Here is an 18,687-nt window from a genome sequence, read left to right as displayed (position 1 = left end):
AAAAAGTGAATCTGAACCCAAAATATTTATTGCAAAAGGACAAAACATCTAAAACACACAAGCAAAGCTACAACCGATCTCAATCCCATCAAAATGGTATGGGGAGAGTTGAAGAGGGCCATGTATGCAAAAAAGCCCTCAAACATTAGACAGTTGAAGCAGTGCTAAAGTAAATTAAAGTAATAAACTGATTGACAGTTTCAACAAATGGCTACAAGAAGTAATCTCAGTTATAATACTAGGGATGTAGGTATTGTTTCCGCACTAAGAAAATGTATCTGTGGATTGTAATTGCACATAGGGTTTAAAAGTTTACACTTCTGGGTTATTATCAAAATGATGTGTTTGGGATTTTGTTTCACATGAATGTTAAATCTGGAACACAACTCCATGATTAGTTTTAGACTTTTTCAAACCAATTCTAGTGAGGATGGACAAGGTGAGTCTACTGGTCTTCTCAAAATCCATGGGAAGGGAAGGTCAGCGGAGAGACACCTGCGGCTTTCCCCATTCACTGTGTTTGAGAAGCACAAGTGGACTGAAAAGTGGAGGTAAGAGGCACAACGAATATCCCATTCAGTACAAATATATTCCACCAGGGGGCAGAGTATCCCTGAAAAAAAAAAAAGCAGTACGATGTACTCAGAAGTCACAGACGTCTGAGGAGTACACATGTTCCCATTGGAAGGTCATTACCAGACTGTCACAAGCTCACAAACTCGCATTATTCTACAATTTATTTTATTAAAAATCATAAAAACCACAAGCTTAACGTTAACCCCACACACATCTAAATCCTGACCCTACACTTCAGACCAAAAAGCAACTTTCTCTCACTTTCTCTCAATTTATTATTTGTGTCTGTATCTTGTCTAGTGGAAAGCCCTGGAGAGACTCATCCGCTCATCTACAGGTGTTGTCAGGCTACACACAGCCCAATGTCTGCAGTCCCGGGTTGACAGCTGCTGGGCCGTGTTGATATAAACACTGGTCAAGGTGTAGACCTTCAACAGTGCAGGGCAGTGGTCAGGATGTGAAAATGTTGGCAGAGAAATGTCCAGGATTTACACCGAGTTCAGACACTGCTAATGTGGATGACAGCCAGGTACTGACACCTCAATGTCTCCGAAGGACATAGAAGACATCTCAGCTCATATGTTGGCCCGCCACCTCAAGCTTAAGCTCATCTACGCTGAGACGGAGCTGCTCTTCCTTCAGGGAAAGGCCTGTCCACTCTGAGACCTCTCCATCATGGTTGGCCACTCCTCTGTGTCCCCCTCCCATAGATCAAAGAACCTTGTCCTGACCCTGCGCCCTGATGTTCTGCTGGGGGAAACAATAAACACAGGTTCTCCTGCAGGTTCATGCTCCATAACATACATAGTGTAGACCCTCTTCCCTACTACAACTCTATTGGCTGGGCTCCACTCTGAGTTTGATTGATTTCAGGAATCAGTGAATCAATCACATGTACAGGTGCTGGTCATAAAATTAGAATATCATCGAAAAGTTGATTTATTTCAGTAATTCCATTCAAAAAGGAAAACTTGTATAATGTATACATTCATTCCACACAGACTGATATATTTCAAGTGTTTATTTCTTTTATTTTGATGATTATAACTGACAACTAATGAAAACCCCAAATTCAGTATCTCAGAAAATTAGAATATTGTGAAAAAGTTCAATATTGAAGACACCTGGTGCCAAACTCTAATCAGCTAATTAACCCAAAACACCTGCAAAGGCCTTTAAATGGTCTCTCAGTCTAGTTTTGTCGGCAACACAATCATGGGGAAGACTGCTGACTTGACAGCTGTCCAAAAGACGACCATTGACACCTTGCACAAGGAGGGCAAGACACAAAAGGTCATAGCTAAAGAGGCTGGCTGTTCACAGAGCTGTGTCCAAGCACATTAATAGAGAGGATCCACGTTGCTTGAAGTCCAGTATAAAGTTTCCACAGGCAGTGATGGTTTGGGGTGCCATGTCATCTGCTGGTGTTGGTCCACTGTGTTTTCTGAGGTCCAAGGTCAAAGCAGCCATCTACCAGGAAGTTTTAGAGCACTTCATGCTTCCTGCTGCTGACCAACTTATGGAGATGCAGATTTCATTTTCCAACAGGACTTGGCACCTGCACACAGTGCCAAAGCTACCAGTACCTGGTTTAAGGACCATGGTATCCCTGTTCTTAATTGGCCAGCAATCTCGCCTGACCTTAACCCTATAGAAAATCTATGGGGTATTGTGAAGAGGAAGATGCGATAAGCCAGACCCAACAATGCAGAAGAGCTGAAGGCCACTATCAGAGCAACCTGGGCTCTCATAACACCTGAGCAGTGCCACAGACTGATGGACTCCATGTCACGCCGCATTGCTGCAGTAATTCAGGCAAAAGGAGCCCCAACTAAGTATTGAGCTGTACATGCTCATACTTTTCAGTTGGCCAACATTTCAAAAAAAAATTTTTTTGTGTTTGTCTTAAGTAATATTCTCATTTTCTGAGATATTGAATTTGGGATTTTCATTAGTTGTCAGTTATAGTCATCACAATTAAAAGAAATAAACATTTGAATTATATCAGTCTGTGTGTAATGAATGAATATAATATACAAGTTTCACTTTTTGAATGGAATCTCTGAAATAAATCAACTTTTTGATGATATTCTAGTTTTATGACCAGCACCTGTATATTATAAACAGTTGTCACAAAGTGCTTATACAGTTAGTCAGCCTTTCACGCACTCTACAGCCTTCCAGGCTAAGGTTACGTAATTTTTTGGCCTAGTGTGACCATTACCGTGATGCTTTCCTACAGAGCAGCCAGGGCAAGTGACACGACGGTGAACGAGTGAGGACCCAAATGCGGACACAGAGGCAGAGGAGGGCGGTCCAAAGTGTTTAATGAACAAACAGGGAGGGCAGGCAGGCTCGTAGTGGGGGACAGGCAGTGTTCGTTGTCGGGCGGTCAGATGTTTGAAGGTACAGGGGAGGGCAGGCAGGCTCGTAATCCGAAAAAACAGGCAAGGGTCGTAATCCGGGGAATGGAAGGACAGTTAGAATGGATGATGCACACATAGACCCCTGGAAACGACTGTACAAGACAAGACGATCTGGCAACTGCCGAACAGAGAAAAGGGTCTAAATACACAGGGCCAATAGGGGACCGGGAACACCTGGTGAGGGGCGGGGACAAGACAACAGGTGAAACACATCAGGGTGTGACAGCAAGTAACTGCATAGCTCCAGGCCCACGGTCAATCCCTACATCCCCACCAGGCCGCTCTGCTCCGCCAACTCTGTTCTCTTGGCATTCCCATACCTATGGGCTCCTTAATAAGGAGTTTCAAGGAGCAACACAAAAACAGTCCAAAAAGTGAAAACGGTTCAAATTAATTGCAAATACACAAAATAAAATTGCATAAGGATTCACACCCCTTTAGTCAATATTTGGTAGAGGCACCATTGGCAGCAATTACAGGCATGAGTCTATTTGAATAAGTCTCCACCAGCTTTGCATCTGGAAATGAAAAATGTTGCCCTTTCTTCTTTGCAAAATTGCTATGGACCTTTGGTGAAAAGTCATTTTCAACTCTTTCAACATTTTCTCAGTAGGTTTGAGGTCCAGGCTTTGACTAACTCACTCCAGGACGTTGACATTTTTTAAGCCAGTTCAGGGTGGGTATGGCTGTTTATGTTTGGGGTCATTGCTCCGCCCCCTACATAGCCCTAACCCTACCCAGCCCCTACATTATCTGCCCCAACCCAGCCCATATCTCCCCCCAATCAGTCTCTAGCCAACCTCTACCCAGCCTCTAGCCAGCCTCTACCCAGTCTCTAGCCAGCCTCTACCCAGCCTCTAGCCAGCCTCTACCCAGCCTCTAGCCAGCCTCTACCCAGCCTCTAGCCAGCCTCTACCCAGTCTCTAGCCCAGAGTGTGTGTGTTTGCCACCTGATAAACAGGTAGAACTGACTCACAAATACGTCCCTCAAACAAACATTCCGGGATCAATGTAGCCACTGGTCGTTACCTGTCAGACAGGTAGTAGCTAGCAAACTGACAGTCACTGTTGGAGTGTGTCTAACTCCTGGTCAGGTCTAGACAGGAAACGGGTTCCCACGAAATCCCTTTCACTTTTACCTTCTATAACGGCACCACACTTCTACTGTACTCTGTGGTTTACTGTCAACGTCCCATGACTGGCTGGCTGGATGACTGGCTGGATGACTGGCTGGATGACTGGCTGGATGACTGGCTGGATGACTGGCTGGATGACTGGGTGGATAACCGATTGGCTAACTAACTTACTGTTGGGCTGGCTGACTGTCGGATTACTTACTTGGCTGACTGGCTCTCTAATACACACACACACACACACACACACAAATAGCTGTGTAGTATATCTACTTATTTGACTCTAGTGTAATCAAGGTTGAACTAAATTTCAATTTGGTTTCTGTTTAAAGTAGTTACAGTATTTACTTGTTTTGCCATTCAGTGGTGTAAAGTGATGTGACCACAAACTCTTTTTTCTAAAAATAAAATATATGTGAAGTAGACAGTATTTCCCCCCAAGTAATCTTTGTAATCTGTGACATTTTAGATAATAATTTCACTCAAAGTAGTTGTGGATGTGGCCTTATTTGGGGGTAGGTTATGTTTAGTTCAAAGGTTTAAAGTTATATTAGTCACTAAGGCATTATGCAGAAGTTGTAATAGGTGTAGTAAAATGGTTGTGTTTGGCTCCTAAAACAATTAAGGCGCTTTCATACTCATAAGCAATTTAAAGAAATACAAAAATACAAAATACTTTCAAATACAATATTTTTTTTTAATCTTATTGGAGTGAAAAGCAATCGGTAGCCTGGTAAAGTATATTTTCAAAGCACCTTCTCCAACTCCCACACACGCACGCGCGTGCAAGAGAATGCAAACACAGGCTCGCGCACACTCACAAACTAAATGTTAAAGGTGGGGCCTGTCATGTCAAAGAACCAATCAATGACGACAGTTGAAGACCAATCCTAAACTAGCTTGTCACCTACCTATGCAAAGGTACTGCTGTAGACCAACTTCGTAATATCCAACTTCAGTCATCCGCTGCAATTCAATTCTAAACGGCAAGGAAGTTCAATCGTCTAACTTCAGATTGTTTTTAATAAAAGGGACTACTATTGTTTTTTTAAGTTAGGGAATGGGCACTTTGCGCAGTTGCGCACATCATACAGCTCCGAATGAATCACTGGACGCCAGGAAAGAATCCTGATTGAAAGTTGCAGTACCTGTGTACGCGTGCTGAGTTTGTTTGACATCCTTTCTCTTGTGCACCCAGTCTGGCCGTAACCAGCTCGCTACCCTGTATCGGCTGCACAACCTGAAAGACCAGTTTCTAGAGCAAGACCTACTGAACATGGCTCAGGAGTAAGTAGTTTTTACTCTCCAGCCTGCAGAAAATATTGTTTGTATTTTTGAACTTTCATGTCTTCTTTTGTACATAAGTTACGTGGGAACTTTAAATTTAGTTAGCATTATGTCTGGTACGTCTAAAACCACGAACGATAATTAGTTGCAGCACATGCTTAGATAATGTGCTGTAATTTGTTTACATGCGAGTTATCTGGAAAATGCCGTATCTTGTACTTTATTAACATTAATGTAATTAGTCATTTAAAAAAAAATAGTGCAAGGTGTTATTTTTTGTTGTATAAATAAACACACCAATTGCCTCAGTTCTAGCACATGCTGCAGTTTTTCCAATATTGCAGAATCATAAAATCTTCAGATGGGTTGCGTCATCAGTGTGAGAAGGAGGGGCAGGTTTATTGAAGCTCGGTGAGAACCTGCCTGGGGCAGAGCTTACAGCTACAGTAGTGGCTTGGCAGACGTGCCCTTAAATGACAGACGGTGCATGTTCTCTCATGCCCCATTGTGTAGTGTTCCACAGTGCCAATAGTATCTCTCCCATGGCCCCTCACTGTTTTGTTGAAGGGTTCTCAATGTCCATGGAATTTGCCCTGCGGTGAGAGTTGTGTTGCCTCTGTGTTTGTCCAACTCCCTCAGCAAGCGCCTGGTGGTGGTGGTGCCCAACGAAATGTCCGGCCCGGCCCGGAGGTCCTTCAGTAGCGAGGACGAGGCGTGGAAGACCTACCTGGAGAACCCTTTGACCGCTGCCACCAAGGCCATGATGAGCATCAACGGGGACGAGGACAGCGCCGCCGCCCTGGGCCTGCTCTATGATTACTATAAGGTTAGGGGCTCTAGGTTAGGTTTAGGGTCTAGGATTAAGGGGGAACCGTGAAGCCACAGCCTCGCTCCTGCTCTCTGTTTACAATGAGGTGTTTAATTTTTCTTTCTCATATGTGTCTTCACTACTGTGCTGCTCTAAGGGAAAGGATTAGGGCCAGGGATTAATGTTAGTGCTAGAGATTAATGCTAGGGGTTTGGGCTGTTGTTTTTACCCAGCTTTGATAACTACTCCTCCGTTATATTTCCAAATAAACTTCAAACTGATTTTCCGTTTGACATGATTGACTTTGTTAGCACCGTTGTGGGAATTTGCTTTAATAGTTTGTACTTGATGACTGTTTCCAGATCCCCAGAGATAAGCGACTGCTGACCAGCTACAAAGCCTCCGACACGGCCCAGCCTGACACCCAGGCTGACGTGGACCCGGCTCACAACCACGTTCAGCTGCTGAAGTCCGGCCCCGTGAACCTGTCCCTCAACATACAGCAGCTGGAAGGTACTGGCCGGCGGGGCCCGGGGTTCGGAGGGGCTCCGGTGGAGGGAGTGGCCGGAGGGGGGGTTGTGGTGAAGACCGAAGCCAAGGCGTCATGTTACCTGGCCGTCGGAGGTCCGGAGTCTCCCAGCGGGTCGTACAGGGGACACGCAGATCAGCAGCTCCAACACGTCCATGTGGTCTACGAGCAGAACCGCCCTCCCTATGACCAGCGATCCCCGGTTGCCTACGTTGGCCAGGACAGTCCCATCATCCACGGGGGAGTCTACCTGAAGGACCGGCCGAGTCAGAGAGATTCTCCAGACAGCACTTATGATGACTCCTACCCAGAGGAACCGGGGGTGAGCTGGGTGGGGGCTTGTTATTTATCTATTTTCGGACATTCGGGTCCTGGGTGGGGTTGGGGCTGGGTGGGGTTGGGGCTGGATGAGGTAGGGACTGTTGTAATTCCGGTTTCTGCTGGCCGATGGCGCGTATATTGTCCTTTGACTCTGGTGGTGTTGTGTGTTTGTCTTACAGAGATACAGGCCGTCGCCTTCTGTAGGAGGGGAGGAGTTCCTAAGCCAGCCAGTGTAAGTGAATGGCTGACTCTTAAACTCCTGACCACTGCTGCTGCAGCGCCTCTGTAGCCCCGCTGTCCGTGAAGGGCTGTGTAGTAACACTTGGTTTGTAAACCCTTCCTCTGACAGTGACACTTTCCAGTATTTTCTGGAGGCGCCCAGGTCAGTCCGTCAGAAGCAGGGGGAGGGGCCTATGACCTACTTGAACAAGGGACAGTTCTACGCCGTGACGCTCAGCGAGATGGGTGTGGCCAACAAGGGCCTGCGCCATCCAATCAGCAAAGTGCGGGTGAGCGGGTTGTGAGAGGAGCCAGGGAGGAGCTGAGGTGTTGTGCAAGTGAGGATTGGTTGGGGGTGGGGGTGGATAAAGGAGGTTCTGAACACAAACCTCAACTTCCCCAATGTTTCCCAAGACAATCTGACGTTTTAAAAAATGTATCATGCAGTTTGGGTTTGCAGTGGTGTTGTCTTTGTCAGGCACGAGACCTCTGGGTACTAGATGCTGAGCTGAGCTGTATTCTCTCAGAGACGACGGACTGAATTTCCCCCCAGAGATACGATTGTACTGTTTTGTCCTCCAGAGTGTGGTGATGGTGGTATTCAGTGAGGACAAGGACAGAGACGAGCAGCTGAGGCACTGGAAGTACTGGCACTCCCGGCAGCACACCGCCAAGCAGAGAGTCCTGGACATCGGTAAGAACAACACCCAGATGTACGCGATCCACCGTGACGTCAGCGTCCTCCAGGTCAGCCACAGGGTACCCACTCGCCTGCCTGTCCGTCCGGTACTGAAACAAGGCTCTAATTGGCCTGTACGCCGGCCTGTGGAGGGGCATTGTTGACAACCTGGTCTAACAGATGGGGAGTGCATGGGGTCAGAAACGCCAGTAAAGAGGTGTGGTTGGTTGGTCTTCTGCCATCTGATATACGACAGAGCGGGAAACCCTCCAAGACACTCGCAGCAGGTGGTTAGTGGGGACAGCCAGAGAGTCCTGTCACTGCCTTGGGAGCGGACTGTCCGTTAGTGGCGTGGTCTAGGGCCTCAGGCACCCAGGACAACAGGGAAGGAGATCCCCAGAGCAGGTGGCAGGCCTGGGGGATGAGAGGAGCCCCCCCCCCATATCTCTGGGGATCTCCTTCCCTGTTGGGGGTCTGAATAATGGCCTGTCTGGATTACCCCTGAGACCAGGAGCTGTGTCACTGGATGAGGGATTTGAATAAGGCATGGTTAACGCTCCACACGGGAGGAGAACGCGGTGCCTGTCTCAACTTGTGGGACGGGGTAAATACAGTTTAGGAAATCCGCTCTATCTGCTACATGTCCATGCAAGTCATTCTACACGTTGTCTTTGTAAAAGTGATGCTCAGGTTGTGCTCGCATAAACCCTTCCAGTTTGGTTTGGCTCAAAGGATGTTGCATCATTTCAAATTGTCATGTGTTCTTTAAGTTCATTTAAGCTGGGCATACACTATGACTTAAAAAAAGTAAACATATTTAATATATGCCCAAATGTTTAATTAGGTCTGCCCTCAACCCCAGGATGAGTGTTCTCACGTTATGAGATTGTTTCCTGGGTGACCCTGCGCTGCGTTTCTTCGTTTTCCGTGGGCGTTTTCTTTTGCTTTGCTTGTTTTGGTCTCGCACGCGGACCGCTGAGTGCTCATGGAAACCTTACACTACACATACAATGAACAAAATTTTGAACCTTATTTAATGGTACATCTTTTGACCTGCTCAAAATGCGAGTTACGGCATACCGGTCCCAGCTAATGTACTAAGGTCTTTCCCCCGGACATGAAAATGTGACGGGGACTGGAAGAACTTGGCCGAATCGTGCAGTTGTGTTCCTACATGCACTACTAGTTTTAAATATCTGGTTACTTTGACAGTGCGGAATATGTTTTAGTTCCTTTGAGATGCCAACATCCAGTACCACAGTGCCCATGCCTTCTGGGAAAGCTGTGTGCGAGAGACTTCTAATTGTCATGTTATCTTCTTGTGTGCAGCTGACTACAAAGAGAGCTTCAACACCATTGGAAACATTGAGGAGATTGCCTACAACGCTGTCTCTTTTACCTGGGATGTGAATGAGGAGGCCAAGGTGAGCAGAAGCGTGGTGCTGGTAGAGGGGCATCACCTTATGTGGAAGAAAGGTTACATGGATTACAGTTCAGGAAACCACTGAATGGGTCCTGAATCTTTAGGGTCTGGGTTCGCAGACACAAATAAAGACCACAAATTAAGATCAGTCTAGGATGAAGAAAAACTCCATCCAGCTTGGATTTCTGTCCTGTACTAGACTGTGTCCGCAAGACCGGTGCTGGATTTTTAACAACGTTGTGTAACGTCAGCCTTTCTCCATTGTGCTTGTGAAACACACAGGCGTCGGTCTTTGTGTGGTTTGGTCGGAGGTGGGTCTGTAATGCTGTTAGGATAGTAGGTGTGACACTGTGAAGTGGACACAACCACTCTGGGCTGTACAGGAAGGGACCGCTCTGGTGGACCAACATGAAGGAGTAGATGACTAACCTGCAGTAAAAAAAAAAAAAAACATTTTTGTAGAAATGTTGCTTTAACCAATCGGAAGCAACACCATATGAGAGCGAATCCCTATGAAATCACCAATTAAACCAAGTTATTAAACTCTCCAAAACCCGGAGTGATGTATTAATCTATTACTCTTGTGTCATTTAACTCCCTAAATATATGAATCTGTGTTATTAAACTCTAGACACATCCTTAAGAGGCCATCATTTAGCCTAGGGACACTGAAGGGTTGCTGAATGGTGCCAGCGAGGTGAAAAATATTTTTGTCTTTGAGCCAGGAAGTTAAGCCTAATTGGTCCCCGGATGTCCACTGGCTCCGTGCCGCATATTCAGTTTGAAGGGGTTGGGTTTAATGCGGAAGCCAAATCTCAGTTGGATCTTAAGTACAAACTAAAACAATATCCACCTTCCATAAAGCTGTTCCCTGACTGACGCACCATCTAAAGCTGAGGGACTGAGAGACTGTTAAATTGGACTTGAGTGTTTGATGAGGCCACACACTACATAACTCTGAAATAATTTAAGAAATACACCTCTTAAAACACACACACACACACTCACATGGGCTACAGCTCTCTAAATATTGACCTTTCAAGTTGGTCTTCTGTCGCAATAACCCAACGCTTCTAGTGTTGGTGTTATGATTGGGAAATCTCCAGTGTTTACTGACTGTATGGGAATCCGTCTTGTCTAAGCTGTTCTACAATAAGATTGCTATTGTTCTCAGGTTACATTTTCTACTCCCTCCCTTATTTTAGTAATGAGCAACAAGTAAAACTTTTATTTGCTTTACGGTTGACAAATCGCACCATTCCCAGTGACTAGTAGGAACTCTCAGAGATGAGTTTAGTAAAAGATGTGTATTCCCATATGCGTTTGCTATGTTACTGAATCCATTTGAACTGAAAGACGGGCTTCAACCAAACCTTCGCAAACAGACCCTTCAGTTAACAGGCGTGGCTGGAAGCAATGAGTGACATATTTAAAGGACTGCCGTCCGATCCCGACGGCGTTCCTCAACCCTCCAGCTCCCTGTCTTTTAACTGGGCCGTCAGTACAGCACCGCTTCTGTTTAATGGAGTGTTCCGGGAAATAAACTATTCCGGAGCACAGCTGGCGTGTCTGCTCACCGGTCAGTTCTGGCGACGGAAAGAGGCAGTGTGGACAGGATTTAGTTGAGACCACTCAGCCCTTCTACCTCTTGGTTGACCTCCTGCTGGCACACAGATAACGCTGAGTCACCAGAGCCAGGGCAGTGGAGATGACCAGCAGCAGCAGGGAAAGCGCCAGTCGCCATCTAAAATGGCTGCCTACTCCATACGCGCCGCATATATACATGGAATGTTTCACATCACTTCGGGATGTGAAAATCGGGAGCCAATTACGGCAGGGACTTCATACGCTTGTATGTGTTCTCGTGCTGTCCCGCCATGGGAGTCAAACCCACAATGCTGGTGCTGTGGGCTCCTCTACCAGCTGACCGACATGGGACCCCTGGTCAGAAGTAGGGCACTGCGTGGGGAATAGGGTGCCATTTGGGACGCAGTTGGTTATTGATTCTGTTAAAGCAGCTGTCCTGACTGAGTGCCACTTTCACAGGTTGGGGGAGGGGCTACAGTCATGTCCACTTCCTGTCATTTGGTCAGCCCAGTGGACTGAAAGTAATACCAGTAGGATGTCTCTAGTCAGACGTCCATCAGCAGGCAGGCATGACAATCCAAATCATGAAGAATTTAATGATGAGTTTCATCTTGATAGAGCTCTGCAGTTGCCTGGCAACAGTCATCCCTGATTATGCTGCAGTAAGATGTTTGTTTGTTTGTTTGTTTGTTTGTTTGTGCTAAATGACTGGCCCTGGCTCCAGACTACTCGTAGCTATGAGCTGTTACGTTAATCACACAACACACAATGAGTAACAAGCATGTACACACACTCATTTTAGATGTTCTTGCTCCATGTGTTATAACTCTGAGTCTTAAAGTAATGAATGAACTTAAATGAGTGGACATACTGACACCATTCCTCAGCTCAACTATTCACTCTTTCTCAAATTGCGGATCAGTACCGCGCAGTTAAATGTTCGGTTGACGGAACCGTTCCAGAACAAAAAGATGAATGCAGTTCAGGCCTGTGAATGGCAGCGGTTGACGGTTTCAGAGCCAATGCCTTCGCTTCTCAGGTCAGTGGGAAAGCATTCTATTGTATCCTTCTGCCGTTATTTGAGTCACCCGGCTGGAGCTGAAGATCCTGTTCCACTGGAAATCCGCCGAGTGATCTTGGATGACGTGGTGCCTTCGTTAGTCACATGACATACAGTTAAGAAACGGTTGTGTCCTGAACAAAACAAACTGAACAACCCACGCTGAATGCTCTGGTGAGCTGAGGCACCGTTAAGCCTCACTCATTGTTAAGAGACCTACCACGGAGTGGCCTAACAGTTTGGTCGGGCATCCCATTTACAAGTGTGTTGCTGTAACCCGTGCCTCTGTGACCCTCCAGGTGTTCATCACAGTGAACTGTCTGAGTACAGACTTTTCCTGTCAGAAAGGGGTGAAGGGAATGCCTCTAATGATCCAGATAGACACCTACAGCTACAATAACCGCTCCAACACACCCATCCACAGGGGCTACTCTCAGATTAAGGTCTTCTGTGATAAGGTAGGGTTGGCTTGGGGGCTAGGGAAAGGGAATTGTGGCTTAATTATTTTTTTTTATATATATATAAAACATTAGAGCTTTTCCAGGTTTTAACATTGAAATAATCTTTGTCCATTTTGATATTAATGTCATTCAGGCTTTACCATTCATATTTTATAGTTCTACCCTTTTAACTGAATGAGTCTCTGGTGTTAATAATCCCATCGTACTGCAGGGAGCAGAACGGAAAATCCGTGACGAGGAGAGGAAGCAGCTTCGTAAGAAGCCCAAAGGTCAGAGAAGTTGTTTTCATGAAGACTGTAATAAAGATCTACTGCAGGAAAGAGAATAGGTCTGCAGTTCACCAGGAAGGTTAGTAGCTCTGCAGTTCACCAGGAAGGCCAGTAGCTCTGCAGTTCACCAGGAAGGTCAGTAGCTCTGCAGTTCACCAGGAAGGCCAGTAGCTCTGCAGTTCACCAGGAAGGTCAGTAGCTCTGCAGTTCACCAGGAAGGCCAGTAGCTCTGCAGTTCACCAGGAAGGCCAGTAGCTCTGCAGTTCACCAGGAAGGCCAGTAGCTCTGCAGTTCACCAGGAAGGCCAGTAGCTCTGCAGTTCACCAGGAAGGCCAGTAGCTCTGCAGTTCACCAGGAAGGCCAGTAGCTCTGCAGTTCACCAGGAAGGCCAGTAGCTCTGCAGTTCACCAGGAAGGCCAGTAGCTCTGCAGTTCACCAGGAAGGCCAGTAGCTCTGCAGTTCACCAGGAGGGTCAGTAGCTCTGCAGTTCACCAGGAGGGTCAGTAGCTCTGCAGTTCACCAGGAGGGTCAGTAGCTCTGCAGTTCACCAGGAGGGTCAGTAGCTCTGCAGTTCACCAGGAGGGTCAGTAGCTCTGCAGTTCACCAGGAGGGTCAGTAGCTCTGCAGTTCATAATGTGTGTTATTTGTTTCTCATGGTCCAGTGAAGGACTGCAGCCTGTCGGTGCTGAACAGGAAGCCAGAGGCAACATGTTTCAAGGCGCTCGCTAACCTGACCTCCCAGCCGGTCCTGTTCATCCCGGACATCCACTTTGGACACCTGCAGAGGACTGGACAGGTGAGAGTCACGTCACACCAACGGCGAGTGAACGAGTCACCTGTGTGGCATGAATGCATGAGCCAGTAATAATGACCAGGATTGGACTGTCCAGAACAGCTGTTTATGAAACCAGGGACCCACAACCACAAGGTGTGATTTCTCCTCACGCAGGTGATCGCCTTCCACGCGGAGCCTGAGAAGGAAAGGTAAGTGGAACTGAAAGCTCCTTCTGAAGCAGGAATACCCACTCACGTTCCAGTAGTTCTGCGCTGCTCCTGTGTGTTTGTATGGTGCTGTAATGTAAGCCACCTTCTCCGATCTGACAGCTGTGTAGTAGTTGGTTTTTCATTACACCACGGAGGGCTGGAGGAGTAGCTGATTGGCTGCTGATCCATGGCAAATAGTTCCTATTGAATGCTTTGCACGAGAATTCGGTCCTACTGAAGGCTCTAAAATTTGATGTTGATGGCAGTGACCTTACGTAGTTAAATGTAACACGGTATTAACATTGTAATTAATAGGAACTAAATAAAAAATATTAGTCAGGTAATCTGTAACAACGTCAGTAGATGCACACATGAAATGACATGCAGCAAGTGGATGTGCAAGTATTACAGGTGATTTTAAACCCTGGTATGCTCCAATCAGTTGCATGACACTGCGATGTGTTCCTGTGTGTCAGGGGCGTCGTGACAAAGAGGAGGCCACAACCTCCAGAGGAAGACATCTGTGTGCCTTCTGCCAAGCACTTCAAACCAGACACCCAGAAAAGAGGTGGGCACTGGGCCTCACAACAAACACACCTCTCTCTCTCTCCCTGTTCGCTGTCCTATCTGTCTGGCTTTCCTTTTATCCGTCTCTCTCACTCCTCCCTGAACGATGTAGGGGAACGTCTGTGGTTTAAAAAAAAAAATGTCATGTTTGTTTCAAGACCTCCCCAAATGACAACTCGTATGGTTTGCTGTAAATCCAACTGACACCGATGTCGCTCACTCTGTCATGTTGGCCACCTTCCCATCTCCGCAGTGCTCCTGTACGTGAGGCAGGAGTCGGAGGAGGTGTTTGACGCCCTGATGTTGAAGTCGCCCACCCTCACGGCCTTGATGGAGGCAGTATGTACCACATGTCCTTATGGTAGCGTGGCTAAATGGAATACAAAGCACTGTCTAACCTGGCCTCCTCCCACTGTTGTCAGATCTCAGAGAAATACGCAGTGCCCTGTGACAAGATGACCAAAGTGTACAAAAAGAGCAAAAAAGGGTGAGTGTTTAGAGGAAACCGGCGAGACTCTAGTGACATTTTATTTCTCTGACGAATCTTGCTTTTTCGCATCTTCGTATTCAGGATTCTGGTTAACATGGATGACAATATCATCGAGCATTACTCCAACGAGGACACCTTCACCCTGGCCATCGAGAGGTCGGCGGACTGCTTCCGGGTCACCCTGGCGGAGATCTGACCAGTTGGAGGAGGAGCTCCGGACCGACTTAAACCACTCAGGCTGGACACTCCAGACGATGGATCACAGCGTTGTTAGTACCTACCTGTTCAAACAATATGATCTCAATGAAACCCCCTGTCTGTGGCAACCTTATGTCTCCCCCTGCTGGTAGAGAATGGGATGAGAAGGCCATGAGGCATCTAGGTACCTCTGTGCATCTTCCAATTGGAGGAAACAATACAAGACCCTTTCTTACCTCCCTGTTGTCACTCCTACCTCCCTGTTGTCACTCCTTTAAATGGTTTCCTCCTTTACTGTATCACTGAACATGACCCTGAGCCACAGCTCCAGCCTGGCCCTCTAAGGCGGAGTGGAGACACCGGACAGCTCAAAGGTGTCCAAAATTATACCCTGTTCCCTGTGGGCCCTGGTTAACAGTAGTGCACTTTACAGGGAACGGGGTGCCATTTGGAACGCAACTTCAAAATGTATGTTATGAACAGCAGGTGCCCTCAACAGCTGAACTGGTCCGGAAGCATTTGTGGAGAAGGATGGATGACTGTGCAAGCTGTAGACCGTGTAATGTACACTGCTCAGAGAAATTAAGGGAACATGTAAATCACACACCGGTTATTGATGAACTAAATATGTTAAACTTCAAATGTACATTGTGTAGTTCGTTTGAGAACAAAATGAGGTTCCAACGGTCAGTGGAGACTAAAATCACTGGCCAATTGAGGGCTGGATTTAAAAAAAACTAAGTCAACATTTGAAAGCACAGGCTGCTCCAACTTGTGTGAATTCAATCACGGCAACTCATAATGTGACTCAGTAGTGTGTATAGCCCCCACGTGCCTGTATTCAGTCCCGACAACATCTGGGCATGCTCCTGATGAGATGGTGGATGGGGTCCTGGGGGATGGGGTCCTGGGTCAGGGCATCAGTGAGCTCCTGGACAGTCTGTGGTGCTACTAGGCGGCGTCGGATCCACCGATACATAACGTCCCAGAGGTTCTCAATTGGATTCAGGTCTGGGAAACATGAGGGCCAGTCAATGGCATCAATGCCTTCATCCTCCAGGAACTGCCCACACACACTGGTCACATGAGGCCAGGCATTGTCCCGCACCAGGAGGAACCCAGGGCCCACTGAACCAGTTTAAGGTCTGAGGGTGGGTTAGAGGATTTCATCCCGGTACCTAACAGCAGTCAGGGTACTGTTGGCTAGCCTCCCCAGACCATCACTGACCCACCACCAAACCGGTCATGCTGGATGATGTTGCAGGCTGCATAACATTTAGCATGGTGTCTCCAGACTCTTTCACATCCGTCACAGGTGCTCAGTATGAACCATTTTGGGGCGCTAGTGGCGGACGTGCCAATTCTGTTGTTCTCTGGTGAATGCCAATCGAGCTGTGAGGTGCTGGGCTGTGAGCACAGGTCCCACTAGAGGACATCAGGCCCTCATGCCACATGGAGTCTCTTTGTGACCGAAATATGCACACCAGTAGCCCACTGGAGGTCATTTTGTAGGGCTCTGGCAGTATTCCTCCTTGTACAAAGGAGCAGATATCGTTCCTGCTGCTGGGTTGATGACCTTCTACGGTCCTGTCCAGCTCTCCTTGTGTAACGGCCCGTCTCCTGGTATCTCCTCCATGCTCTTGAGACTGAGAGACACAGCAAACCTTGCAAAGGCATGTATGGATGTGCCATCCTCGAGGAGCTGCACTACCTGTGCAACCTGAATGGGCTGCAGGTACCGCCTCATGTTACCAGTAGTGACAAGGACACTAGCAGAATGCAAAACTAGAGAAGAATCAGTCCGGAAGGATAAGGAGAGAGCAATTGTCTGTGGCCACAACCTGCAATACCATTCCCTTTCTGGGGGTTGTCTTGCTGTTTTCTCTCCACTGCACCTGTGGTCACTTTCATTTGCACCATAACAGGTGACATTGATTCACAATCTCTTATGCTTCTTAACTGAACAGATTGGTATCACTGAAGTTTAATTTACTTGGTGTTATACTGTGATTACTTGTTCCTTAATTTTTTTGAGCAGTTTATTTTGGAATGGCAATATGTATTTTAGAATGGTACAGAATCAAGTTGTAAACTGATGGGCTAACGGTTCTCCTTTGCTGAACAAAACACCACAAACCTCTTATAACAAAAAACATTGTCATCATCCTTTCTTTAGGCTCAACAGAAGTGAGGAGGTTATCTACCACACAGATATTTCTATCTCTGACTGTCCAGACTTCTGTTGATCTATATTTATTAGATGATCTAATTGTAGCAGGGGAGGGTGAGCCCATTAAGTGAATTCCTCAGAGGTTGTTGTTCATTCCTGTCTCCTTCTCTGTGGACAATCAGTGCCCCTTATCACACTGAGATGCTTGTGCATGCTGTTTGTGAGGATGTCAACAGAGCAATAATTATCTCATGTCTGGATCAGAACTAGGAACAACCCATTTCCTATGTTTTGAATTCTTACCCAGTAGCATTTATTCCGATCATCAAATTTACTCAGATTAATAATTTGTGCTGTAGAAAATAATAATAATAATAATGTGAACATTGCTATGGTGCCTTTGAATCCCAGATGTAAACACTACTGAAACCAATGTGAGGCAGTTTTATCACTGTTCAGTGTCTATAGCCTTGATGTAATGTACATTGTCTTTTTAAAATGAGGTATTAAATATAGTTTCATATGAACATTTCTACTCGTGATTTATTTTGGTCGGTAAGACTGCATGAACCCGGGGCCTGTTATGTAATCATCTCTTTGATATGAAAACATTCCAGAGGATTGGAATACTCACAGCACATCCTATATTTGCCCCAGAAGCCCTTTGGGCTGTGAAGAATCTTCTGTTCTTTCAATGAATAAAGCTTCCTGTTATGAACATGATTTGACACAGGTGGAGGGGGAGAGGGAACACTTCTCCGGAGACCGTTACGTAAGTAGTGGCAATTGTACGAATTTCACAAAACTCATTCATGGGTTTCATAATGTCAGACGGCAATCTTTTTGACAAACAACGTTGGCACGGTTGGTCGATGATGGGAATTAGCTTTCAGAAGGCCGTGTCCAGGTTATTATGTACAACAGCCGGGTGCCGGCTTTGCCTCCAAGAACAGACTAAACTCTTTGGAATCTACAAGGTGTCAGAAACATTGTATGTAATCCTGAAAATACTCATGTTCCTGTAACTGCTCTTAGACAATTGTGCTTTATGACATGGCTGCAGCTCCTATCGGTATCAAGAGACCTAACGTGTGCCAGGAAATCATCCCTTCCACCAGCCTGTACCATTTCCCCCAGGAGGGACAGCTCCGTAGACTCACGCTAATTACACCAAAACGTGACTACCGTCGGCGACGTGTTGTACAGGAACCTGGAAAACCCAGCTTTGCACTAGAAACACTTGCCTTAACCAAGTGGAACATGGTTAGTTTTTAACTATTGAATTGTGTGCCGTTTCTTTAAAGATTTTACAACTATATAAATAATTCACATGCAGAAATGTACTTTGCTATTGTTGTGTATATTTTCTTGGTACTAGCAACTGCGGTATAAATGGATCTAGCTAGCCAGTCTAGAGTTTGGTTGTGGGTTTTGTAGTCGACTTAAATTTCAACTTAAACGTATGTCATATTTTGCTCTATTTAACAAATTACAGCTCCG

The 18,687-nt window shown here is 46.4% G+C and overlaps 1 protein-coding gene across 1 annotated transcript; it reads left to right on the top strand.

Annotated features, from left to right (window-relative positions):
• The first annotated feature begins 5,048 nt into the window (after positions 1–5,048).
• On the top strand, positions 5,049–16,253 carry grhl2a (grainyhead-like transcription factor 2a). Its single transcript, XM_029125849.2, has 15 exons — positions 5,049–5,422; positions 6,062–6,248; positions 6,593–7,081; positions 7,260–7,312; positions 7,430–7,589; positions 7,882–7,993; positions 9,308–9,402; positions 12,348–12,506; positions 12,721–12,778; positions 13,441–13,574; positions 13,728–13,762; positions 14,239–14,330; positions 14,583–14,668; positions 14,752–14,816; positions 14,901–16,253. The coding sequence occupies exons 1-15, from the start codon at positions 5,412–5,414 to the stop codon at positions 15,013–15,015; spliced, it is 1,851 nt and encodes a 616-aa protein (XP_028981682.1). The 5' UTR covers positions 5,049–5,411; the 3' UTR covers positions 15,016–16,253.
• The last annotated feature ends 2,434 nt before the right edge of the window (positions 16,254–18,687 follow it).

This window comes from Esox lucius, chromosome 16, assembly GCF_011004845.1.
Source record: "Esox lucius isolate fEsoLuc1 chromosome 16, fEsoLuc1.pri, whole genome shotgun sequence".
Classification (NCBI taxonomy): domain Eukaryota; kingdom Metazoa; phylum Chordata; class Actinopteri; order Esociformes; family Esocidae; genus Esox; species Esox lucius.
The sequence above is the reverse complement of the archived record's forward strand: the minus strand, read 5'-3'. Positions and strand labels throughout refer to the sequence as shown.

Coding starts and splice junctions, on each gene's coding strand:
- grhl2a (XM_029125849.2), top strand. Junction 7,082..7,259: donor CCTACCCAGAGGAACCGGGG/GTGAGCTGGGTG, acceptor TTTGTCTTACAG/AGATACAGGCCGTCGCCTTC. Junction 7,590..7,881: donor ATCCAATCAGCAAAGTGCGG/GTGAGCGGGTTG, acceptor TTTGTCCTCCAG/AGTGTGGTGATGGTGGTATT.